Raw genomic sequence first — 27,585 nt, forward strand, 5'->3', positions numbered from 1 at the left:
TAGAGCAACATACTCCTTGTTTCATGTTACATTTATAGATTGCAACTTGTAGGAAGTTGCGGTGTCATTTCATGTTGGTAGACGATGTAGCTTCCCATTTGTCACAGACCATACACTTTTGCAGAATGTATTTTAATTATACCTTTGAACTGCTATGGAGTAAGGTATAGAATGTTTATTATTCCCGAGGGGCTGCTTTACAGGTGATAGTGAGACATCTATAAAAAAATATATATTCACATACAGCAAACATGAATAGAATAAAAAAAATCCACAATGGAATACTGTACTGCTAGGATCCATAATTTTTCAATAGGAACATGGTGAGTTGTAAGCTTCTTTTTTTGATTGTAGGCAAATAATAAAATGTTAATGGCTGCATAAAATAAGCAAACAATAAATAAGTAAAACCCAGTTCACATATCTTTATTGGCAACACAAGCTAGTGTAACAGGGTAGGGGTTAACTTTACTTGAAAATATCTGGTTGCCTACTTCCTCATACAATTGTTGCTTCTGACTGTTAAATCAGTGGCACCTCTCTTGGAACCACAGTTGAGCCTTGACAGCACAACATCGGGCAGCACTGCAGTGATGGCAGGCACTGAAACAGTTATGTCCCTGCAAGAATTCATTGCATCCTTGGATCAAACTTGTCTTCCACGGATTCTGCAGGTTTGCTCTGGGGTATACTTTCAAGGTAAGACTTTTTCATACTTTCTTTCATAAACTCCATGTGTGGGCAAACCAGTTTCTACATTGCCAGAAATGAGACAGACAAGCAGAGTAGACCTTACTGATTAACAGTCAGTGGCAGTTTTTTTATATAATCAATTCTGACATACACAAACAGAAGTAGAACAAAAGTCTCATAATTAGGCAACAGTACAGAATATCTTACTTACAACTGAGGGTACTTTCATATACATATCTGTTTTACTGTTTAGAAATGACAGTATCTAGTCCCCACATTTGAAGGTGTCATTTATTTGGACAAATGTAATTATATGTGTATTAAAGCAGTCAAAGTGTAGCGTTCGGTCACATAGTCCTAGCACGCCATGACTCTACGAACTTGTTGGATACATTTACAGTTTGCTTTGGTTGTGTTTCAGATTATGTTGCGCCCAATAGAAATGAATGGTAAATCATTTATTGTGTCATTTTGGAGTCACTTTTATTGTAAATGAGAGTACCATATGTTTCTGAACACTTCTATATTCATGTGGATGCTACCATGATTATGGATAATCGTGAATGAATCGTTAATAATGATGAGTGAGAAAGTTACATAGGCATAAATATCATAACCCCTCCACCCCCCAAAAAAATGCTAGACTCACTGGTTTCATTATTTTCATCATTTCTATACCATGTGCGATCAAAGGTTGATCATTTAAGACATATTTTACAGTAATAATCATTGATGCAAAAAGTAAATGTATTGTTCAGATATCATTACCACATAGGTGTACTGTAATAAAATGAAATCAGTTAAATGAATGAAAGAAAAATAACGTTTAGCAGGCACTAATTTGCATCAAGCCTGTCTTGAGCATTTGGCCATAGGTTCTCATCGACATTGCAGTAAATGCCCTCGTTGTTCATGTACATGTGGAAACACCTTTTGGTATTGCGAATCCAAGCCTGACATACGTCTAGAATGATGTGAAAAGAAGTGGAGAGCGCTTGTTGAGGTGCAACCAAAAAATGTGATCTTAGATAGGAAAAGCTCACCATTAAAAATGCTATGTTTATTTAAGTTAAAAGATAAATTTTGGCCTACAATGGTCTTCTTACAAACATTATCTTTCAACTTTGCTAAAATAAAACATTGAGTTATTACAGTTATTTTCAATCGCTTTGTTGCTATTTTCCTCTTGGGAAATGTGGTGAATTTTGTGGTGAATTTTGTGGTGAATTTTCAAAACTCTTAGTACAAAACTCCAAACTGTTAACACTTGTAACGCACCCAGTCTTACATTCAAAACCTTTCATTGTGTATTCATTTTGTTTGGAAACATCTTTCACCACATAACCATTCATCCAAAATATAAGTTGACTGTGAAATATCATGAAAACATTGGTTTAATCACCAAAATACAACATAATGATATATTCTCAATTTAGTTGTTTTAACAACCAGTTGATCCAATAGCAAAAAAATGCAAGATACACTATATATACAAAAGTATGTGGACACCCCTTCAAATTAGTGGATTCGGCTATTTCAGCTACACCCGTTGCTAACAGGTGTATAAAATTGAGCACACAGCCATGTAATCGCCATAGACAAACATTGGCAGTAGAATGGCTTTACTGAAGAGCTCCGTGACATTCAATGTGGCACCATCATAGAATGCCACCTTTTCAACAAGTCAGTTCCTCAAATTTCTGCCCTGCTAGAGCTACCCCGGTCAACTGTAAGTGCTGTCATTGTGAAGTGGAAACATGTAGGAGTAACTTTGCCTCAGCTGCGAAGTGGTAGGCCACACAAGCTCACAGAACGGGACCGCCCAGTGTTGAAGCGCGCAGCGTCTGTCCTCGGACCATTCTTGATACACATGGGAAACGGTTGAGCGTGAAAAACCCAGCAGCATTGCAGTTCTTGACACAAACCAGTGTGCCTGGCACACACTACCATACCCCGTTTAAAGGCATTTAAATATTGTCTTGCCCAATCACCCTCTGAATGGCACACATACACAATCCATGTCTCAATTGTCTCAAGGCTTAAAAATCCTTCTTTAACCTGTCTCATCCCCTACACCTACACTGATTGAAGTGGATTTAACAGGTGACATCAATAAGGCATCATAGCTTTCACTTGGATTCACCAGGTCAGTCTAGATCATGGAAAGAGTAGGTGTCCTTAATGTTTTGTACACTCAGTGTATATCATACTTTATATGTGTATACTTTACAAACATACATTGTAATTCTGTAGTTCTCCAAATCTGTATATAGTAGACAAACCAGTTTAAAATCTATAGGTTTACCAAAAGGTTAAGTGACTATCGAATAAAAGCAGTTAGATTAAGTAATAGTAAAAGGTATTTTAACAAATAAGACTATCATATTAAAAGTAATGTGAGCATTGTATTGTGAAAGGCAAGTACTTAATGTAAACATGTATTGCAATGTGGAACATGTATTTCTAGATGAAACACTGGTTTAATTTTTGTGAAAAGGTGACTATGATTTTGTGTGTTGTACTCAGTCATTTGGAAATGTGCTTTGAGTTCTGGAACAACTGCTTTTTGATAATCTGTTTTGAGTTTTGTACTAAGCGTTGGTAAAACGTACCACATAATTGTGAAAATTTCACCACAGCGATTGAAAAAAAACGAACAACCTGCTCACCCCATTGTGAATCCGTCTGTACCATTAACCCTAGAATCTTCACACTATTAGACACTTTGAGCTCTTACGCAGCCCTGCCCCTCGATCTGGAGAGGACATGGGTTTCTAGTGAGGGTCACTGATAGGACCTTGCACTTGGCAGGGTTCAGTGACATTTTGCTTGCCTGAACCCATGAGTCAAAGTTGTCCAGGGCCTGCTGTGGTGTGCAGATTTTTCCCATTGTGCTTGTGTGGGCCAGACTGAAATCATCAACATACTTCCACCTACTGTCAACATCCCGGGCTGCACCGTCAATGACTGCAAGGAAGATGAGAGGACCCAGAGGAGTTCCTTGAGCCACACCTCCCTTCAGCTCCTGCCAGTCTGAGGGTTTACATCCGGTCACAAAACTGCAGAGCCATGCTGTGAGGGCAGGTCTGACATCCAGTTGGATCAGGCATTCAATGGCGATGGTGTGGCCGATTTTGTCAAAAGCCTTGGAGAAGTGGTGATGAGGGTGGTTATGGTGGATGGGATGTATGACTGTTTGTATAGTCCAAAAGGCTAACGAGAGCGTAAGTCGATGATCTTTCGGGTCTGCTTCCAAACTGTCTGGGAACTCGCAGGCAAATTCTCATAGGATCTGCTGTGGCACACCGTAGGGGCCAGGGGCTTTGTTGTTTTTGATCACATGCAGCTTGTCATACACCTCCCAGGGTTGGATTTCTGGGAGAGGCTGCAGGGAACGTAAGAAGGCTGGGATGGCTGTTGTGTCCAGGGAAGTTAGTGATTGGCTGACCTGAGAGAACCAGTTAATTTAATTTGTCATTCCTACTTTGTTGTTTTGATCATGGCCAGGAATATACATTTTCAGAGGGGCCTTGATTTCAGCCAGAGGAGGCTGGTGGGAGGAGCTATAGGAGGACAGGCTTATTGTAATGGTTTGGAATAAACGGAACAGAGTCAAACATGGTTTCCATATGTGTTTGACTATGGTTTCCATATATTCTGTTTCAGCCTTTACATTGAGCCTATCCTCCTATACCTGCTCCTACCAGTCTCCTCTGCTGTCATCCAGGGTCTGTCAGTAGGGTGCATTTTCACAGTTTGGACAGGGAAGTGGTCATTACATGCAGCAGTCCATGTTATAGAAGGCAACAGTCTTGGATGTAGCATCAGGGGCATTGTACTTCTTGGCAGGAGTGGGTTGGGATCCACTTTCCAAAACTGTCCAGGTTAGATTGTTGGATAGGGCGATGCTCTCACTTCTGGTTTGTTGGGCTTTTCGAGATAGGACTGCCTGATGATCACTGTGGCCAATGGCTGGTAGGATGGATGGTTTATGGTAAAGCTGGTTCATGTCTAATGCTTAGGTCCAGTATTGCATCACCTCTGGTACCTTCAATGCCTCTGGTCCCCAATACCTCAGTGAACTCCTCAGCCCCAAACAGTCTTCATGGTCATAACATTTTTGTATTATTTTAAATGTAACCTTTATTTAACTAGGCAAGTCAGTTGATCAAATGATCAAAGACTACTTGCAGTCCCAAAGACAGCTTAAAAACAATGGCTGACTAAGCATTCTGTTGTCCTCCGGCTCTGGAACAAGCCCCCCCCCCCCACATGCCCCAGACCACAACTGCCTTTAAGTCTGAGCTCAAGAATCACTTCTTCAAACTGTCTTTCGCTAAATATAATCTGTCTTGGTCATATACGTTAATTTGAGTTCTGTTGTTTTGTCCTTGTTGCCTGCTTTATTATTTTCTGTATCCTTTATAATACTTAACCACTTAATGTTTTTTTAGCCCCTTTTTATTCAAGCTTTTTTTTATTTTAATGGTTGTGCTCAATGTAATGAGCTTCGTGATTTACATCTGTAAATGAAAGTCACTACAAATCGAATCATATTATCCTGCACAACTTGGGTAAACCCATCTATTGAAGTCTCCCAGTATGGCAAGACCACAGTTAGAATACACGTCTTGAGCTATGATCTTTGTGCCGCTAACTTTCACACTCATCATTATTCATGATTCATTCATGATTATCCTTTATCATGTTGGCATCCACATGAATGTAGAAGTGTTCAGAAACATTCTTATTTACAAAAAAAGTGACTCCAAAATGACAGTACATTATTTACCATTCACACCTTTCCTATTCATATCCATACTGTCTATATCCCCCCATTCACATACATATATTCCGGACTCTGACGTCTTAATTCATTGTTTTAAAAAAATATATATATACACTTTTTGATTATGTGCATATTATTGTATTGCTAGATATTGCTGCACTGTTGGAGCTAGAAACATAATGTCACGTTGTATAATGATAGGAGACAGGCGCAGGAATCCGAAATAGTTTTTTACATTTCTCTACCCAAAAATGCGTACCTCATGAACATAACGGGGACGAAGCCCAAAACAAACACACACAACACAGGGCTGTAACACAAACAATGAGCGAGGTGTAAACCTCTAAGAAATACACGGGACGAGACCAGTAATAACAATACACCGGACGAGACCGGTAATAACAAATGCACACTAACACCGTAACGCGCAAGGCGATACAACGGAGCACATGTACTCACAAGACCAACGGACATGGAACAATAATCAACAAGGGCAATGAGGAACAGAGGGCACATATATACACATACTAATCAGGGGAAATGGGAACCAGGTGTGCATAATGAGACAACACAGTCCGGGGTTGGTGGTAATGATCCAGTTCAGTAAGCCGGAGCTGGTGAACTGAATGAGCAGCAGTACCGGGGGAATCCGTGACACATACATTTCACTGCACCTGCAATAACATCTGCAAAACTGTGTAGCCGACAAATAAACTTTGATTTGATTTCTATTGGTTTCTTTTGGGAACAACATAATCTGAAACACAACCAGAACAAACGTAAATGCATCCAACAAGTTTGTAGAGTCACAAGCTTGATGTAGTCATTGCATGCTAGGAATATGGGAGCAAAATACACATTTTTGACTACTTTAATAGTCACTTTAATACTCACATAAGTGAATTTGTCCAAATACTTATGACAACAAATGGGAGTAGATATATAAAGTACTTTAATTTCTAAACAGTAAACAGATATGTATATATACCCTCAAATAAAAGGTGACATTCTCTACTGCCGCCTCATGAAACATTTGATCTCAAATCCAAAATGCTTGAGTATAGAGCTAAATGAAATGTTTTTGCTTCACTTTCTAACTAAATACGTAGAGGACTATATGTAATATAACATGTTCAAAGGTTTATAGATAATAATATGCTTGGTTATATGGATGGGTGGTCAGTCAGTAGACTACCTTGAATTGTTGACGCTTACTGCTGACTACAACCAGGTTGATATTGAGACAATGTATCAAATAAATGACCTGCAACCCACAAGAAAAAGCAATTTAATTCCAAATAAGGAAATGGGGGGAAAATGAAAGTAGGAAGTCTCATGAGTGATGTTCCTGGAACAGATAAATTAGTACTGTGTACTGTGTATCTATTTCCATCAGTTCAGGCATGCTTTGTAACGGTACAGTACTTTTGAGTAAACACCTCCGATAAAAAAAATCAAATAAATCAACAAGTACAGTGGGTGCATGTTGCTGCAAATATTGCACTGTCATCAGAGCTGAAATTGTGGTGTGTTGATGCTTTATAGGCTCTGTTTATGAGCTGTCGGGAAGCGAGGTGTGCCTGTCCACTGGGGACCTGGTGAAGGTCATCGGCATCGAGCTCCTGTCTGTCAGCTGTGAGGACACCAGCAACAATGATAAGTTTGAGCTGCCCATCAACCATGCAGGTGAGGCTTACGGTTTTCAACAAATGCGCTTAGCCAGACCTAGAAATAGAAAAATAAATGCCTCCAGTCCACCTAGCACAGATGATTGACTTGACCAAGAATGGCAGTTCTAGTAATTCTATGTATGCGAGCCCCCCTTATTCTTTATTAACCATGGTAATATGTTTAATTCATTTGAATAAAATCACTTGATCAATGCTGTGTTATTCATGGCCTCATTGCGGACTCTCCCACTCAGATCTGTTCAAGCTGGTTCCAGAGGAGATGCCATACAGCACAGTGGAGGAGATGGTGAGTCTGAGACCTGTAGGCTTGGACACCTGCGTTCCCTTCACCTTCACCAGCCGATGTGAGCTGACCTTACAGAATTTCACCCTCGGCGCTGGGATGGCCGTGACCATGCTACACATCGAGCAGCAGGACGGGGGTGAGGAGCGCTGCGTCCGCTGTCAACTCAGAGGCCAGCAGGGGGCGTCGGTTGAAGTGCTAGTCCCCTTCTCCTGCTGTGGGGAGTTCTATGAGTGTGAGAGTGACCAGACCTACACCCTCCAGGAGATCATGTCCTCGCCCCACCTCTGCAGCCGGCACTTTTGTTTCAGCAAGAAGACCAAGCACAGGGCATCGCTAGTCTTCAGCCCCATATACCAGGTCCAGGCCATCATGCACTGTGAGTAGAACCTGGTTCTAAGTCAACCAACGGCATACTTCCTTAGCCAATGAAAAAACATTGAGATATCATGTTAGAATCTAGAATTGAGAGAAGTGTTGCCTGAGAAGCACGTCATCAAAGCTATTGTCAAACTGTAGCCTGCATTTATTTTTCACAAATCATTACACTACAGGATTGTGCAATTTGAACATACAGCTTAGCTTTTTTATTCTGCTCAGCATCAAGTTTAGTACTTTACTGTATGGGTCATCACCCTTTCAACATAATTTCTCAAATTTTCTCACAGTGAGGAAGAACATAGTCAAGTTCCCCTCCAGCTTGGAGGTGGATGTGGTCGACGTGACTACGCAATCCCAAGACTTGACGTTTGTTACCCCGCTCACTCTGCTCGAGGTCTTTGCACAGCCAGATGAGGCCTTCCCCACAATGGCTGAAATACTGGAGCACCATGAGGGCCAGCCTCTGTTCTGTTGTACCTGGCTGGCTGAACTACACAAGGGCCATCCTCTAGTCCTTCACAAGCGTGGTTCCTCAGCCATGGTTCTGGCTTCAGGTCTCAAGGGGCGCAAGGCCCGCCAGTACTTCCTAATGTCGCAGAGCTATGGGGGACGGCTGCGACGGAGGCCGCGGGAGTTCGAGTCGGTGTACGAGCTGTACGCCGCCTCGACCCGAGCGCCGTTTCTCACGGTCAGGGTGACGCAGCACAGTGAGGAGCTGGAGGAGGAGGGGCTTCTGGCACTCAGTGTGGGTGAGCAGCTGGAGGTGCTGCGCTGCGAGAAGGTGAAGCTTAATAAACAGACCGTAGAGGTCCTTGTATGTAGACGTCTCCAAGAAGTGGATGATGACGAGGAGGAGGATGAAGAGGAGAAGGAGGAGGAGAGCGAGGTGGTCCACTTGCCCCTGTACATGCAGAGCCACTTTGTGGAGAAGCTCACTGACAATAAGAAGTACAGCCTGAAGGACTTGTGCAAGGCCTTCGCTCTGCCATTGGACGTTAAGGTGGTGAGTGGTGACGCAGAGCTGGAGAAAGATCCTCTGGTGGGGTTCTCATCCCTGAGGCTGCAGGAGGCTACTATACAGCCCATGGTGCAGGCCAGCCTTCCAGGAAAGCCAGAGAGGTGTTTTGAGATACCCACCGACTGGCTTAACATGTCTTTGTCTTTTACTAACGACCCCTTGCCTTTGACCCAAGAATATCACCTGGAGACAGTTACAGAGGTGACGGACTCATTCTATTACGAATTTCGAAAGCTCACCGCATCAGATGAGCCCCCACCACCACGTCCACCAAAGCCGAAGCCATCATCAAGATCAAATCCGCCGTCAGGCTCAAAGCCATTGTCAGGCTCAAAGACTTCCAAGGCAACCCCTTCACCCTCACAACCAGACACCCCCTGTCTTCCACCCAAAAGCAGCACCCTTTCCCTGTTGAGTGGTCTAAGTCTTGATAGCAAAAAGACTCAAAGGCCCCCTGCTCCTCTGCCTCCGGTAAGCTTTTCCTTTCAAACCTTATGTACTTTCTAGGCAGGATATAGCACTGCTCATCTCCTGTTGTCCCTCCTGTCTTGCTGGACTTGTTTACTGTCTTACATGTCCTGCCTACTGTCTTGCATCCCATGTAATGCCCTTGTACTCTGCTTTGCAAAAAAAATTGTGTCACTGTACTGTCTCTATGTCTGATGTTTCTGTTTTAACTTAAAATGTTCTCTGTAAAGTATGTTGAGATATTGTGAAATACACTTTAAATAAGTTGAATAAGTTGTGACTTGATTTGACTAGGACTAAAATGCTGCCTCATATAATAGAGTCTTGGGATGCTCAATCAATGTCTTATATTACGGTAGACCATTCCATTCTTGTGGGCCGGCTAAGGAGTATTGGTGTCTCTGAGGGGTCTTTGGCCTGGTTTGCTAACTACCTCTCTCAAAGAGCGCAGTGTATAAAGTCAGAAAATCTGTTGTGTCAGTCACTGCCTGTCACCAAGGGAGTACCCCAAGGCTCAATCCTAGGCCCCACACTCTTCTCAATTTACATCAACAACAGCTCAGGCAGTAGGACGCTCTCTCATCCATTTATATGCAGATGATACAGTCTTATACTCAGCTGCCCCCCCCCCCCCCCCCCCCCGCCCCAAATGCTCTACAACAAAGCTTTCTTAGTGTCCAACAAGTTTCTCTACCCTTAACCTTGTTCTAAACACCTCCAAAACAAAGGTCATGTGGTTTGGTAAGAAGAATGCCCCTCTCCCCACGGGTGTGATTACTACCTCTGTAGGTTTAGAGCTTGAGGTAGTCACCTCATACAAGGATTTAGGAGTATGACTAGACGGTGCACTGTCCTTCTCCCAGCACATATCAAAGCTGCAGGCTAAAGTTCAATCTAGACTTGGTTTCCTCTATCGTAATCGCTCTTCTTTCACCCCAGCTGCCAAACTAACCCTGATTCAGATGACCATCCTACCCATGCTAGATTAGAGATAATTTACAGATCGGCAGGTAAGGGTGCACTCGAGCGGCTAGATGTTCTTTACCATTCGGCCATCAGATTTGCCACCAATGCTCCTTATAGGACACGTCACTGCACTATATACTCCTCTGTAAACTGGTCATCTCTGTATACCTGACACAAGACCCACTGGTTGATGCTTATTTATAAAACCCTCTTAGGCCTCACTCCCCCCTATCTGAGATATCTATTGCAGCCCTCATCCTCCACATACAACACCCGTTCTGCCAGTCACATTCTGTTAAAGGTCCCCAAAGCACACACATCCCTGGGTCGCTCCTCTTTTCAGTTCGCTGCAGCTAGCGACTGGAACGAGCTGCAACAAACACTTAAACTGGACAGTTTTATCTCAATCTCTTCATTCAAAGACTCAATCATGGACACTTTTACTGACAGTTATGGCTGCTTTGTGTGATGTATTGTTGTCTCTACCTTTTTCACCTTGTTGCTGTTGACTGGTCACAATAATGTTTGTACCATGTTGTTATGTTGCTACCATGCTGTGTTGTCATGTGTTGCTGCCTTGCTATGTTGTTGTCTTAGGTCTCTCTTTATGTAGTGTGGTCTCTCTTGTTGTGATGTGTGTTTTGTCCTATATTTATATTGTATTTATTTTAATCTCAGGCCCCCGTCCCCGCAAGAGGCCTTTTACCTTTTAGTAGGCCTTCATTGTAAATAAGAATTTGTTCTTAACTGACTTGCTTAGTTAAATAAAGGTTAAATAAAAAAAAATTATTAGAACATTCACACATAACACACATGTTACTGTCTCATCAGTTATGTGAAAATGTTGTTTGCTAACGCAGACTCCTCACCCCATGCAAATATGTGGTTTCTGTTTTTTCAACATAGCATGTACACTTCCTAGAATAACGGTAGTTTCATTTTCCTGTTGTCGTGAAGGCTTTCAAGGATGATGCCCCTCCGCTGAATCCAAGAAAGCCTATTACCGATGTCAAGTCAGGCAAGGCTCAGCCAAACACTTACATCACGTCTATAAGTCACAAGCCCAACAAAAAAGGTACAGTATGTCCTACATTGAAAATGACTTGTGAGCTATGACATCCGGGAAGTCAAAGTCAACGCCAAAAATTACCCCATTCATCATTTCTGAATTTGGTGCATCTTTTTATAAAACACTTTACTGTTATCTGTAGTTCTGTTTACGTAAATGTTTTTGCACTGGGTGATCACTTCACACAAAACCTCAATTGTAAGCCTCAAATTAACTTGTCTTTCAGCAGCGGCGAAATATGAAGTACAAGCAGATGTGGACAGTGACCATGATTATGAGCAATTGGACGACAAGTTAAGAACACAGGACAATTTTTTATTTTACTGAACCAGCCAGAGGAATAACTATTAAAAGGCTAACTAAAGTATCATTGCATAAAATAGACTAGACTATGGGGTGCAAGACAATGTCAGAACTATGCAGACTGATGGCAAGCCACTGTAACCGTGAATACTTTGAGATGGGACTGCAAAAACAGGATACATGTCTTATTGTACCTATATTTTGTTACTTGGTTTTAATTTTCTACATTGCTACAGTCACAAGCAACACTTGCCAACCGATTATCCAAAATGCTTATCATAATAAAAGGCTATTGGTGTTTATGGTTGTTACATTTCATAATTTAGCCGTGTATTTTGTAACTTAAAATGTCCCCTTATTTTAAAACTCAATGATGCTAGTCTGACAGCGTCAGTGACCTTACTGTTAAGAGTGGAGGTCAATATAAGAAAGCCGGAGTGATAACAGTGGGGATCTTCATGCGCAACACAAAGCTTTACTTGTGCATATGTATCATTGCTTTGGGTATCGATACTGTATGATATTATACTTCTGCATTCTAAGGTTACACACATTGTAAGAGATACTTCCCAATTGACTATTTAAAATAGTAACATCTTGAGAACAAATTACAAATTTTTCTGAAAATATACGTTTACTAGAGACAAAAACAAAACATAGAGACATAAGACAATCTGAATAGGAATGGCAAAGTTTTACATTCTGTTCACCATTTTTAAATGACAACTACAAAGACCAATGAATCAGGAACTGGTAGTCACACAGATTGCATTCACTGTGAGAAAAACCATTGGCCTGTGATGCACCCACTCTTACTGTAATATCATTAACGGAAGTTGAAACAGGATATGTGAACACTGGCCACCACGTCAGTCAAACCAAGGCCTAATTTCACAGAAACCCTCAGGATTATAGACATATTCCATGATGTTCCTCAGTATGAATCATGCTTCCATGAATGACTACAGGTTCTATTTTCAGAGTGTTGAGATCTTAAAATTCTAAGAGGGGTGTTTGGGTGTTATTCTTAAATACAATCGTCCGCTCATAGCGGCACAGTGTGTTGAGAATGGACCCAAGACTATGATCATGTTATTAATGCTAACAGGGAATGGAGAGATGCTTTAGTCGTCATTGTCCGTAGACTTGAAGTGATCCTCGTCAATGGTGGAGAAGATGTGTCCTTCGTTGCTGAGGAACTCCACTGCATGCCTATGATTAGACAAAGGACAGTAAGACTGGTGCCAATGCAGCATGCTTAATTATGCAGTCTACTCTTATGCCTTGCACATGAGAGTGCACTGGGCCACGTTCAGTAGGCAAATGTTGAACGTTGCAGATAGAAATGCAATGAATAGAGACAATATTACTTATTCTACATCCCAGAAATACATGTTTGTTCTATAAAATATTTTTATCTGAACGCCGGCCAACGCTGTGCCCTGCAGAACATGACCATTATTGTGGTCCAACAGAACACATTCAAGCATATCAAGAACTTCAGAAACTGAATTGAGGACGGAGGGAAGGGAACGTCTTACTTGATGACAGCCAAGCTCATGCCGCTGAGTCTCTGCTTCAAGTCCTGTGTGCTGATACCCTGTGCGTCTGGACAGCTCCTTATCAAGCTCAGCACCTTATGAGAGGACAAGAGCATAACATAAAAACCATTCATATAGAATATTGTGCCAATCACATGTAGAACTCTTGAAGACTTCCCAATTGTTATGCCAGTCCTACAGATGGCAGTATGGTAAGTTGGGTAAGGCATTTTTAATAAATGATGAGGCCCAATTAATTTTGTAATCATTAGACCACCAATGTGCTGGATATTTTAAATAAAGAACACTTTTTTTCTCCATTCACCTGGTAACAGGTAAGGTGTGCGGGTTTACTTTCCAATTGGTATGGTCGGTGCGTTTAGGCTACCTATTGTTTATTCTACCAACTATTTAATGTTCCCAGCGCTTTTCTTTAGTCCATTGCGGACTCACCTGGTTCTGGCTTGGGATCAGGCCGTTAGCGGACATGTCGTTGGCACCCGAATATCCACCTCCCATGTTGCCACCCATTCCCGGCCGCGACATGGGCACCATGCTAGTGTTCATTCCCCCTCCTCCGCCCATCTAAAAGGGAACCAGAACTGTGTGTGAGTGGTGCCAAGCAAGAAGACATTCAAAACAAAACTTTATTCATAAAAAGCACAAGCAGCTGATTGTGGCATTACTGAGGTCGAACAGCCTTATTCAAAGCTAAGTTTAATGATTCATGCATCTCCATTTAAATACGTGGCAGATGGGCCAAGGCCAACTCGTCAGCTCTACTGTTATACAGGTGGGAAAGAGTAAAAAAAAAAATTCAGGCATAGTGGTGCTCTTCAGGGCCTAAAAGTTACTTTTTGGTCCACCAGCCACTGGGTCACCACATTTTTTATTTCTTCACCCCTAAAATTACATCAACAAAACAAAAAAACAGATGAGCATGCTTTGTAATGTTTCTAAAACAATACATTTATTACTAGTAAGAAGTAATGTGGTATATTGTTTAATTTCGTATACATTTTTGTGACCAGTGTTAACCAAAATAATCACAGATGTTCACATGCCCAGTTAAAGGCAGGAGGTTACCATGATAACATGACCCAAGAGTCACGCATGAGATTCAGAGTCTGACTAATAGCTGCATTGTCTTCTCTTCCCTAGCAGTTGAAACTCAAATTTTGAAAAAGAAACCTAGCTTGCGAACAAAACAATGTAAATTGCCAAGAAACAAGGACAAAGTATCAGTAGACTTCCGATTCAAGGAAATTAGACCAACTTTATGCCTGTGCACAGCGCTCCTAAAAAACAATCTTTCACTCAGCTCTTCATGGACGCACAGCCCCTAGACAGGCAGTGTGGCAGCTCGAGGTGGGATAGGCTATAGGATACGTAGTTTTGACTTTGTGCGATTAATTTACCAAGTATAAAACAAAATGGCAGAAATACTATGAAAACAGCTACTGCAGCATTTATTTTTCTATAAATGTGATCATACTTGACTTCTTATTAACAAATGCCAGTGAAACGCTTAAAGTGTAAAGCCCTGACCACCTGCCAACATGGCTGGTGAAAAAGGCATCTTACCCACCAATGCCAAAATCTACCCGCATGAGGCGGGTGTTAATTTTAGGCCCTGGTGCTCTTTGTCATGTGTGAAGGAAGTTCTCACCATAATATTCTGTGGTTTGCTGAGCAGCACGTGTGCCTGCACCACCTCCAGCATGTGGGAGGTGATCTCGTTCATGTCCTCTAGGGGCCGGACGCTGAACGCTACCACGGACCTGTGGTTCTATCGAAGACAGGAAGTTACACAAACACCCACAGTCAGTGCATCAGACACAGAGAGACACACAGGACTGAATGTGCAACACATACTTTCAGTTAACATGAATGCATTTGCACAGGTCGGTGGAGGCTCCTCAGAGAAGGGAGGACCATCCCACTAAGTGAATTGCATTAAAAAAATAAAGTGAAACATTTTAGATAAAACTATACCAAATACATTCACGTCAACAAATAACTGATTAAAAAAAACCACACTGTTTTGCAATGAAGGGCTATTGTAGACTCAACAGCACCCTCTAGGGTAGCAACATGGTGTAGCCAGAGGAAAGCTATTTTCCATCCTCCTCTGGGTACATTGACTTCAATACAAAACCTAGGAGGGTCATGGTTCTCACACCCTTCCATAGACTTACAAAGTAATTATGAAGACTTCCGGAGGACATCCTGCAACCTATCAACATAAACTGACATGCTGTCCATCCAATCAAAGGAGCAGAGAATGAATCTAGAGGTCGACCGATTATAATTTTTCAACGCCGATACCGATTATTGGAGGAACAAAGAAGCCGATGCATCGGCCGATTTTTTTGTTTATTTATTTATAATAATGATAATTACAACAATACTGAATGAACACTTATTTTAACTTAATATAATACATCAATAAAATCAATTTAGCCTAAAAAAAATTATGGAACCTGTTCAATTTGGTTTAAATAATGCAAAAACAAAGTGTTGGAGCAGAAAGTAAAAGTGCAATATGTGCCATGTAAAAAAGCTAACGTTTAAGTTCCTTGCTCAGAACATGAGAACATATGAAAGCTGGTGGTTCCTTTTAACATGAGTCTTCAATATTCCCAGGTAAGATGTTTTAAGTTGGTTATTATAGGACCATTTCTCTCTATACGATTTGTATTTCATATAGCTTTGACTATTGGATGTTCTTATAGGCACTTTGGCATTGCCAGTGTAACAGTATAGCTTCCGTCCCTCTCCTCGCTCCTACCTGGGCTTGAACCAGGAACACATCAACAACAGCCACCCTCGAAGCAGCGTTACCCATGCAGAGGAAGGGAAACAACTACTCCAAGTCTCAGAGTGAGTGACGTTTGAAACGCTATTAGCGCGCACCCCGCTAACTAGCTAGCCATTTCACATCGGTTACACCAGCCTAATCTTGGGAGTTGACAGGCTTAAAGGGGTGGGTATAATTTGTGGAAGGTTCCAACAGGAATCTGTTCCAAAAAACGTAAAGTAAAAGGTTGCCAACCAACAACGCATACAAAGTAGCAATGCATACAAACCTAGCTAACTAGCTGCCGAATAGGCATCAACTCACCACGTAGCTTATTCTTAATGTTTGTCTATAGGCAACCAGAGTGACGACAGACATTTTTCGGAATAAACGTGATGAGTGAAAAACGCAATGAAATAGACCACTCACTACCCGGTATCTTATTCTGCCGCTATACAACTTTGTATGCATTGTTTTTTTGGCAACCTTGTTATTTACGAAGTTTTTGGAATAGATTCCTGTTGGAACGTTCCACAAATTATACCCACTCGGTTTGAAGTCATAAACAGCTTGAAACACAGCGAAGAGCTGCTGGCAAAACGCACAAAAGTGCTGTCTGAATGAATGCTTACGAGTTATGTTATGTCAATGTTATGTCATAATTACGTAAAATTCTGGCAAATTAGTTCGCAACGAGCCAGGCAGCCCAAACTGTTGCATATACCCTGACTCTGCGTGCAATGAACACTAGAGATGTGACACAATTTCATGTTAGCAGGCAATATTAACTAAATATGCAGGTTTAAAAATATATACTTGTTTATTGATTTTAAAGAAAGGCATTGATGTTTATGGTTAGGTACATTGGTGCAACGACAGTGCTTTTTTCACAAATGCGGTTGTTAAATCAACACCCGTTTGGCGAAATAGGCTATGATTCAATGATAAATTAACAGGCACCGCATCGATTATATGCAACGCAGGACACGTTAGATAAACTAGTAATATCATCAACCATGTGTAGTTAACTAGTGATTATGTTAAGATTGATTGTTTTTTATAAGATAAGTTTAATGCTAGCTAGCAACTTACCTTGGCTTCTTGCTGCCCTCGCGTAACAGGTAGTCAGCCTGCCATGCAGGCTCCTCGTGCGTTGGATTGGATTAGTAACCGGAAGGTTGCAAAAACGAATCCCCCCTGAACAAGGCAATTAACCCCCGTTCCTAGGCCGTCATTGAAAATAAGAATGTGTTCTTAATCTGACTTGCCTAGTTAAATAAAGGTGAAAAAAAAAAAAAAAAAAATTGTAATAATAATAATAAAAAATATAAAAAAATTCAAATTTAAAATAAAAAAATACAAATTGCCAAATCGGTGGCCAAAAATATCGTTTACCGAATCGTCCATTCCGATTAATCGGTCGACCTCTAGAATCTAGTACCGAAACCATATGCTACAGCTAGCTAGCACAGCAGTGCATAAAGTGTGGTGAATAGTTGACTCAAAGATTGAGAAAGAAAATAGTTGATCAGTTTGAACAAATTAAATTCTTAAATTAAGCAGCAGCAGAGAGAGAGAGCTAGCTATACAATCAGTGTACAAAACATTAAGAACACTTTCCTGATATTGAGTTGATCCACCACTTTTGCTTTCAGAACAGCCTCAATTCCGTTCTTGACACAAACCGGTGCATCTGGCACCTACTACCATACCCCGTTCAAAGGTACTTAAATATTTTGTCTTGCACATTCACCCTTTGAATGGCACACATACACAATCCATATCTCAACTGTCTCAAAAAAGCCTACCCTTCATTTACTCTGATCAAAGTGGATTTAACAAGTGACATCAATATGGGATCATAGCTTGCCAGTCTGTCGTGGAAAGAGCAGGTGTTCATAATGTTTTGTACACTCAGTGTATTTTTTTAATTATTGGTTTAGCTTTCACATACTTAGCTAATGCAGCCGATTTAGCCTACACAAGAACCTGACAGAGAGGAATGCAATTTATGTTTGCTAAGGCTATTCAACACGGCAACTCTTCCAAGTCAAGGGGAGCTTTCTGTTTATTAATTTATTGCCACAGGGGCCCGCTGGTGTAACTGCTAAACTGACTGCTGTACACTGTACTGCGTGATTGTACACAGGGATTGATTGTGGGTTTACTAGTTCTACTTTGTTGACTACGACGTTAGCTAATATGGTGACAACGATGTAGGCTGTGTAGCAGTTTTGGTTTGGCTTGGGGAGATTTTTTGCACATGGTCATCAAAGTGATGATGCTGTATGAGGCTGCTATGAAAGTGAACCGTGTGTGCTAGTGATCAACGGTGTATTCACTTTGCCAATTCTGTTGCAAAACGTTTATTAAACGGAAGCAAATGGAACTAAACGGGAATGGACCTTCCCAAATTTGTCCAATAGAAACTCTTGTTTTAGTTGCAAAACGGAACGTTTTGTAACTGTTTGGACAAATGATTGCACACCAAATCAGCTAGATGCAGGCAAGAGTGTGCACGGCAGTATTTAAAGTGTCACGGTCTCACCTCGATTACTCCAATTTGTCTCTCGACCTGTCTCTCGACCTAGGCTATAAACATTCAATTGTAGGCTAGGTTGTAGCAATCTCATGATAGGTATATGGCAAATTTGCGTATCATGTAATAGCCTAAACCTATCAATGATACATTGAGCTGGATGAATAGAATACAAATGACAGTCATAAAATATTCTGTAATAGCAATAAGGCCATGCGCATAAAAAAATGAATCGTCCTCCCTAATCTTAAACAGCACTGACCGCCACCGGCATGGTGTAGTTTACATTTGTGAATCAAAATGCCAGAGGCAACTCCCTGCCCTAGATGCATATACAGATGAAGTCGGAAGTTTATATATACACACACCTTAGCCAAATACACTTAAACTCAGTTTCACAATTCCTGACATTTAATCCTAAAAATGTGCCTTCCACAAGCTTCCCACATGAACTTCTTTGGGGTAGGGGGCAGTATTTTCACGTCCGGATGAAAAGCGTGCCCAGAGTAAACTGCCTGCTACTCAGGCCCAGAAGCTAGGATATGCATATTATTAGTAGATTTGGATAGAAAACACTCTGAAGTTTCTAAAACTGTTTGAATGATGTCTGAGTATAACAGAACTCATATGGTAGGCGAAAACCTGAGAAAAATCCAACCAGGAAGTGAGAAATCTGAGGTTTGTAGTTTTTCAAGTGATTGCCTATCCAATATACAGTGACTGTGGGGTCATATTGCACTTCCTAAGGCTTCCACTAGATGTCAGTCTTTCGAACGTTGTTTCAGGCTTCTACTGTGAATGGGGAGAGAATAAGAGCTGATTGGATCAGGTGTCTGGAAAATTGGCATGAGCTCAGTCATGCGTGCAGCTTTGGGAGCGAGCTGAGTTACTTTTCATTTCTGAAGACAAAGGAATTGTCCGGTTGGAATATTATAGAAGATTTATGATAAAAACATCCTAAAGATTGATTCTATACATCGTTTGACATGTTATGTTTCTACGAACTGTAACTGAACTTTGTCTGGACTAAACGCGTGCGTTTTGTGAATTTGGAATGCTGGACTAAACACACGAACAAAATGGAGGTATTTGGACATAAAGATGAACTTTATTGAACATTTATTGTGGAACTGGGATTCTTGGGAGTGCATTCCGATGAAGAGCAAAGGTAAGTGAATATTTATAATGCTATTTCTGACTTCTGTTGACTCCACAACATGGCGGGTATCTGTATGGCTTGTTTTGGTGTCTGAGCACTGAACTCAGATTATTGCAAGGTGTGCGTTCGCGGTGAAGCTTTTTTGAAATCTGACACAGCGGTTGCATTAAGGAGAAGTGTACCTTTAATTCTGTGCATAACACTTGTATATTTTATCAACATTTATGATGAGTATTTCTGTAAATTGATGTGCTCATTCACCGATAGTTTTGGAGGCAAAACATTTCTGAACATTACACGCCAATGTAAAATGGGGTTTTTGGATATAAATATGAACTTTATCGAGGAAAACATACATGTATTGTGTAACATGAAGTCCTATGAGTGCCATCTGATGAAGATCATCAAAGGTTAGTGATTAATTTTAGCTGTATTTCTGTTTTTTTGTGACGCCTCTTCTTGCTTGGAAAATGGCTGTGTGGTTTTTCTTGTCTAGGTGCTGTCCTAACAATCTAATGGTATGCTTTCGCCGTAAAGCCTTTTTGAAATCGGACACGGTGGTTGGATTAATGAGAAGTGTATCTTTAAAATGGTGTATAATACTTGTATGTGTGAGAAATTTGAATTATGAGATTTGTCGTTTTGAATTTGGTGCTCTGATATTTCACTGGCTGTTGGCGTGTGGGATGCTAGCGTCCGACATACCCCAGAGAGGTTAAGTTGGGTGAATTTTGGTCCATTCCTCCTGACAGAGCTGGTGTAACTGAGTCAGGTTTGCAGGCCTCCTTGCTCGCACACGCTTTTCAGTTCTGCCCACAAAATGTTCTATAGGATTGAGGTCAGGGCTTTGTGATGGCCACTCCAATACCTTGACTTGAGATGTTGCTTCAATATCCACATCATTTTCCTACCTCATGATGCCATCTATTTTGTGAAGTGCACCAGTTGTGCTCTCCACAACATGATGCTGCCACAGCCGTGCTTCACGGTTGGGATGGTGTTCTTCGGCTTGCAAGCCTCCCCCCTTTTCCTCCAAACATAACAATGGTCATTATGGCCAAACAGTTCTATTTTTGTTTCATCAGACCAGAGGACATTTCTCCAAAAAGTACGATCTTTGTCCCCATGTGCAGTTGCAAACCGTAGTCTGGCTTTTTTTGGCGGCTTTGGAGCAGTGGCTTCTTCCTTGCTGAGCGGCCTTTCAGGTTATGTCGATATAGGACTCGTTTTACTGTGGATATAGATACTTTTGTACCCGTTTCCTCCAGCATCTTCACAAGGTCCTTTGCTGTTCTGAGATTGATTTGCACTTTTCACACCAAAGTACGTTAATCTCTAGGAGACAGAACGCATCTCCTTCCTGAGCGGTATGACGGCTGCGTGGTCCCATGGTGTTTATACTTGCGTACTATTGTTTGTACAGATGAACATGGTACCTTCAGGCGTTTGGAAATTGCTCCCAAGGATGAACCAGACTTGTGGAGGTCTACAATTTTTTTTTGAGGTCTTGGCTGATTTCTTCTGATTTTACCACGATGTCAAGCAAAGAGGCACTGAGTTTGAAGGTAGGCCTTGAAATACATCCACAGGTACACCTCCAGTTGACTCAAATGATGTCAATTAGCCTATCAGATGCTTCTAAAGCCATGACATAATTTTCTGGAATTTTCCAATCTGTTTAAAGCGCAGTCAACTTAGTGTATGTAAACTTCTGACCCACTGGAATTGTGATACAGTGAATTATAAGTGAAATAATCTGTCTAAACAATTGTTGGAAACATTACTTGTGTCATGCACAAAGTAGATGTCCTAACCGACTTGCCAAAACTATAGTTTGTTAACAAGAAATTTGTGGAGTGTTTGAAAAACTAGTTTTAATGAATCCAACGTAAGTGTATGTAAACTTCCGACTTCAACTGCAAAATAAAAAATCTCAGGTTACATATGGCTCTCCATTGTTTGAAAACATTTAATAAACCATGTGTAGAATGATGTGGTCAGGGCTGTGACCTACAGATAAAGGTATGTATTATGTGGGGATGATGACCTCACCTGGAAGGAGCGCAAATTGCCAGAGACCTTGACATAAGTGCCTGGGGGGATGACTGTGCTGTCCACACTGGGATCCTATGAATGAGGAGAGACAGCAGGACAGAACCATAGGTGAGTAGAGTTAGCAGTTGAACTCTCATTTGAGTGTAGCCTGATGTCACAAAATATATGTTAATTAAACATTATTTGGAAATTATACTGCAAGTGTTGACTGTACTGTATATCCTTGCTGATCCTAGTACTTAGCAGCCCTGATGACTCACCTCCGTATCTACCCACTGCTTCACGTCCATAGGGGCCCCTGTCATGTCATCAACTTTGTACTGGATGTTGGTCATGGATTTGTCAGTGGTTCTGATGATGCCCACAATGGTAACCTAGCACACAAAAAGAGAATACTGTCATAGGATACCAAGGCACACCTCACACATTTCATTTGTACATGGAAGATTAAAATCCTAATCAGTCTATGAGTCACTGTATCGCAATACACCACAAACCCCAACAAAATGGCCACCATCCTCATATTTAAGACATCATTTGGGTTACCTGGGCAACCTCTACCTCTCCCACTCTGAAAACATCCTCCGCTTGGGCAGCAGACATGAGCTGGGACACTGTGCAGGGGACAATCTGTTGGGCACGTTGTCTCTGTAAACATGCATACACAGTAAGCCTGAGTAATTCACATTGAGCCAAATTTAACCTACACATTTTTTTTTTTTTACAATGGCAGACACAACAGTGCGTCGGATGGGTATGTTTACTGTCTGTCAAGCTATTATTTAACTGTTGCCTATAGGTTATGCTACTAATATTACGATGACAGACCTTTTCCACTAGCTGTTCGCTGTGTAATATATGGAGTTTGTGAGTAACAAATACAGACCCCTTTCTTCTCTCCTCCCTGGGAGGCAGCAGGTGATGCGAATCCTCCCGGGGACTGAGTGTATCCACCACCCATGTTTGAATCACCGTATGATCCACCTACATGAAGTGACAGTCTTTAAAAAATATATTTAACTAGGCAAGTCAGTTAAAGAACAAATTCGTATTTACAATTACAGCCCAGACAGGCAAAAGCCGGACGGCCCTCTGACTCCCAATCACCGACGGTTGTGACAATGAGACAACTGTAGCAATAATCCACTGTCTGACTAAAACCATGGAAACACGCTTGCATTACTAGCTAACGTTAGGTAGCTGATTGATGGAGACTACACACAACGTTAACTAGTGAGCCAAATGGCTAGCTGACAAAAGCACTATAGTAACCCGTCAACTACAGTAGCTAGTTAGAGTTACCTAGTTAACGTTTGCTACTAGTTAACAGGCCTCAAGAGAGCTGGCTACAGTAACTAGCTAGCAAGCTAACGTTATTTACAACAACTAGGCAACTTTTGAGCTATTCTTAACAGCCATATAAACCATTGCTACAAAGTCAAACTAACCTTGGTTCCACATGGTGCCGTTACCTTACGTTATATGATAAAATAATGTTTAAACAGGTGGCAAGACAATAAAACGTGTAAAAAGTATTCACAACTATTCCCCTTCCTGTACAATTCGGCGCGCTGGAAAGTTGACAGTATAGAACGCATGCGCCCTACAAAAATGCCGGGAAAACCATTGTCCAATAAGATTCTCTGACTAGATTTGGTAGCTAAACCAATGAACATGCGAGATTGCTCGACGCACTAGCTTACCCAGAGATACACTACTTGAGTATGTGGACACCTACTCGCATAACATCTCATTCCAAAATCATGGGCATTAACAGTGGCGACCAGTCATTCTGGACAGGTGGGCAGAGCCACACCTGTTAAGCTACAACAACAACCATTTTTTTTATATATATATACAGTATATGTTATTTTAGTTTTTTTTGTGTCTGTTTTGCATGTTATTTTGGCATTAATTCATGTCACATATCAGTTTGTAAACAATGTAAAATATAACTAATAACCATTGAGTTAATAAAGCAGCATACAAACATGGTATCTTTTTTGCTTTCTTGAGTAAGGCAGCTCCAAAATGCAGGTGTTTCAGCCTAGCTCAGTGCTTTCTGTGGTGGAGGGGCAGCCAGTGGAATATACAGATCGTAGGCGTTGGTAATCTTCTCTAGTTGCGCTGTGATTGGCTCAGTGTTCTGTCACTCATGGGGACATTATGTCACCGCAAAATCTATGGGGAGGGCTCGAAAATTCATGCCCCTTGAGTGCTGGCATAGAGTTACATTAGAAGTGCCCATCCAAGAAGGCTCAAGGTCATTGGCCAAAGGTAAAATCATGTTATATCTACCGTAGCTTTGATTGGACTGATCATGTCAACATCATACTTTCAAAATCTTAGCTAGCAGCTAGACAAGCAGTCATCCAAAAATGTATTGCGTGCTGCTGCATAAATTATGTAATATGCCAGGGAGATATGTATACTGTAGCTAAGAAAGTAATACTAAGTGTATGTTGTGTAGTAAGCTGTTGTGCCTCACCCTAATAATTTGGTCAGAGAAATGTCATCATCGAATATTGTAAGAGCTTTCATTGTCTGTGTGTGTTGGGTGGGGGGGATTTCCACAAAATCAAACCTATTTTAAACGTGGTCACCCTAAGCAGGATAGGAGAACTTATGCAGCAGGTTAGGATACTGAGTTTTAGGTTAGGGTTAGGAAAAATGAGGGGGGAATCTTTCCCTTTACTTGGTCACCTATCACATTTACAGCTACCCCACTAACCACTCCTCTCAATGGTGTCCTTTAATTGAGAGCAAAACAACATTTCTTGCCCCCATTCGTTTAACGCAGAGCGCCTTCTCCCTCTGACCAGCAGAAACACAAACAATTATCACAAGACCACTTCTGGTTACCCTCACCGATTCCACAGTACCCAATTCTGTTTTCACCCACCCTGAAACCACAAATGGATCAGCCAAAAGGCAAGGGTCCACTTTTTCCAAAAACTTCACTCCTACTGTCACAGACTCATCTTTATCCTGACCCTCAGTGCAAGCCTCAAGGGCACCGAGAACTTCACCACACCTACTAGTTAGAGAGGAGACATGGGTACTCTAGGTAATTTTGCACATTTGAATAGATGTAAAATAATCTATACCATAGTAATCGCAACAGGTGATATCCCAGTGCAGATACAACACCCGCTTTTGGGACCACTAATTAGGCAATATTTTGATAATGGTATGGGTTTCCCTGTTCATATTGATAGGGTTTGAAATCTTGTGTGGGTAATCTCTGTAGAAGCGTTCTGTGTGGGCGCGGTAGGTTGACTCTGTGTGGGTAACCTTTCAATGATGTTCTGTGTGGACAACTGACCGATCGTGTGTGGATGGTTATTTAGTAATGTTCTGTTTGAGCATTTGATCAATCCTGTGTGGGTGATCATGAAGGCTCTGTGTGAGCCTGAGATAAATAATAATTAGTAGATAAGTTAATGATATGCAATGGTTTAAAATAGTTAGGTACATATGTGAAAGCTATAAACCAAATCCACCTAAAATACTCCTGCAGGTTATATAAATATTGATTAAGCATGGTTGGGAATAGCATTGTGTGAATGTGATATGGGAGTTGTGGAAATGAGTCTTAATCTGAAGTTTGGATAGTAACATAGAAATATGTATAATAAAATGATCGAGATTTGAATAATAATCTTTGATATAACGTTATCTTGGGGTTCCGTTCCGTCACTGGCCATCAGAATATCACAGGTGGGGTCATTGTCCGGGAAAACAAACGTATTTTTATTTTTTTTTCAGCTGGGAGTGTGTTTGGAGAGCTGCTTCATAGCTGTGGAGAGTCCTTGAAAACACACATGGAATGGTTGATGTGAGTACCTAATATTTTCTAACATTATATATGGATTCTGTGAATATATGGAAATGCGACAAATTGTATGTGTGTATAATCGATTACTAGAGATTTGATGAAGTAATGATGAAACTAAACAATAAATAATATACTAACTTGCGCACCCAGACGTAGACGTACATCGGGTGGGAAAATAATAAATACACGTTTTCTGAGTTGGTCCCCTTTATGGATCATTTCATAAGAGATAAGGTTAAAGCATTATATGACTGTCTAAATGCTTATGGGATTTTTTCCCGTCCAGGTTATACATTTAGAGAAACTGCCCTTAAGGCCTGAAAAATGTATTTTTTGCAGTAAGAGATGAGTGGCTATATTTATTAAATAGATCCTTTTCCCATACAGTTACAGCAAATTGAGATGGAATCTCGACGTAACTTATACTGTCATACAAAGCCAAAATAGGGTTAACATCAAACGAATTATCTTTGCGGAGCTATTGTGATGTAGTAAAGTAATTTAAATATGCTGCATGAGAAAAGATAATCTGCTTTTATTACAAGATCTGGTTTTGATTCAATGGATGTCGATTTAATTTGTGACTGCTAATCTACTCCTTTTGCGCATGTCAGAATCTCCGCAGAGGAACGCTTGGACCTTTAATTAAGGGTATTTACCGTGAATTGTGTTATTATGTGCCTAATGTTACGACTATAGACAATTGTAAATTGGGTTATTTGCGGGATTTCTCCGTCATTTCAATAGCATTGGGTCTATGGTATTGACTAAATACTGTATTTCTGATTGTAATTCAACTATTGGTATTTTTTGCATGGACAGATACGGCCACCAGTGTTCGTTTAAGACATAATACATTCTGTTTAACAGCTTGCTTAGTTCAAATTGAAAGGATAATTTCTTCAACATAAATAGTGAGGCGATTTCGATGTAATACCTTGTCTGTAACCTAAATGGTCTGCTGGAATAACATATTGAGAATGGAGTCATATTTAAATAACTGAATCAAAGAAGAGAGTCTGTCACGGATCCCCGGTACTGCTGCTCATTCTGTTCACCAGTTCCGGAGGTCGACGTCACCGGCCTTCTAGGCTGCACTGAACTGTCATTATGCACACCTGGTTCCAAATTCCTCACTGATTGTGTTTGTATAAATGCGCCCGTTTCCCCATCGGGCTGTCAATTATTGTTCCCATGTACGTTGGTGGTGTGAGTACCTATGCTGCGTGTTTTGTGCATTACGGGTCTCGTCCCGTGTTGTTCTACGAGGTTTACCCTCGCTCTTTTGTTTGGGTGCATCGCAGTGTTTTGTATATGTGTTTGTTTTGGGTGTATTAAAAACCCAGATGTATTCCTGCGCCTGTCTCCAAATCCTTTATACCAGCGTGACAGAATAATCGACCTTAAGGGAGACTGCGGGAATGGCCCGTCCCATGATGCTGCAACTGGTCCGTCCGACGACGCAACTTCAGCAGCTGTAACTGGTCCGTCCGACGACGCAACTTCAGCAGCTGCAACTGGCCCGTCCGATGCCACCACAACCGTGCGCTTTGTGTATTTATTCGAGGTACTCCTCGCTCTTTTGTTTGGGTCTCAACCCTGTGTTTTGTATACGTGTTTGTTTTGTCTTCGTCCCCGTGCCTTTACATGGCACGCTGTAATTTGGGTCAATTTTTTAAAAAACGAAGCATTCCTGCGCCTGTCTCCCGATCCCATTATACCAACGTGACAGTTTACTAAATCTAATGAATTCTAATAATAGCGGATAGGTAATTGTGATAGAGCTGTGCCCCAAACTTGAAACTCATGTGCCACCTACTTACAGCACGTATGCCAGTTAGGCTCTACATCAGTTGTAAAGCGAATTAATGTGCTTAGTATTGAAGTTTTTTGGCCACTTTAGTTGTGATACAAATATGATCAAAACACATAGGCCTATGGGCTAGGCTACATGAGGTGTGCGACTATGATTTGAAAAAGTAGCAAAAAAAG

At 41.1% G+C, this 27,585-nt stretch overlaps 2 protein-coding genes across 3 annotated transcripts; one reads left to right on the forward strand and one right to left on the reverse strand.

Annotated features, from left to right (window-relative positions):
* Nucleotides 1-95: 95 nt before the first annotated feature.
* Nucleotides 96-11,961, forward strand: LOC106605107 (protein THEMIS2). 2 transcript variants are annotated; one of them, XM_045718363.2, is made up of 7 exons: nt 96-323; nt 532-699; nt 7,028-7,168; nt 7,407-7,835; nt 8,125-9,326; nt 11,247-11,364; nt 11,585-11,961. In XM_045718363.2, exons 2-7 carry the CDS (start codon nt 594-596, stop codon nt 11,683-11,685), a joined length of 2,097 nt encoding a protein of 698 aa, XP_045574319.1. In that variant the 5' UTR covers nt 96-323; nt 532-593; the 3' UTR covers nt 11,686-11,961. The 2 variants fall into 2 exon arrangements, with proteins under 2 accessions (XP_045574319.1, XP_045574320.1); XM_045718364.2 differs by having other exon boundaries at nt 97-323; nt 11,588-11,961.
* On the reverse strand, nt 11,653-23,370 carry LOC106605109 (replication protein A 32 kDa subunit). The gene is made up of 9 exons (XM_014200427.3): nt 23,204-23,370; nt 22,642-22,739; nt 22,302-22,403; nt 22,016-22,129; nt 21,753-21,827; nt 14,872-14,991; nt 13,656-13,787; nt 13,203-13,297; nt 11,653-12,873 (listed from the first exon to the last, which is right to left on the reverse strand). The coding sequence occupies exons 1-9, from the start codon at nt 23,214-23,216 to the stop codon at nt 12,786-12,788; spliced, it is 837 nt and encodes a 278-aa protein (XP_014055902.1). The 5' UTR covers nt 23,217-23,370; the 3' UTR covers nt 11,653-12,785.
* Nucleotides 23,371-27,585: the final 4,215 nt, after the last annotated feature.

This window comes from Salmo salar, chromosome 05 (genome assembly GCF_965601325.2).
Source record: "Salmo salar chromosome 05, fSalSal1, whole genome shotgun sequence".
NCBI classification, from domain to species: Eukaryota; Metazoa; Chordata; class Actinopteri; order Salmoniformes; family Salmonidae; genus Salmo; species Salmo salar.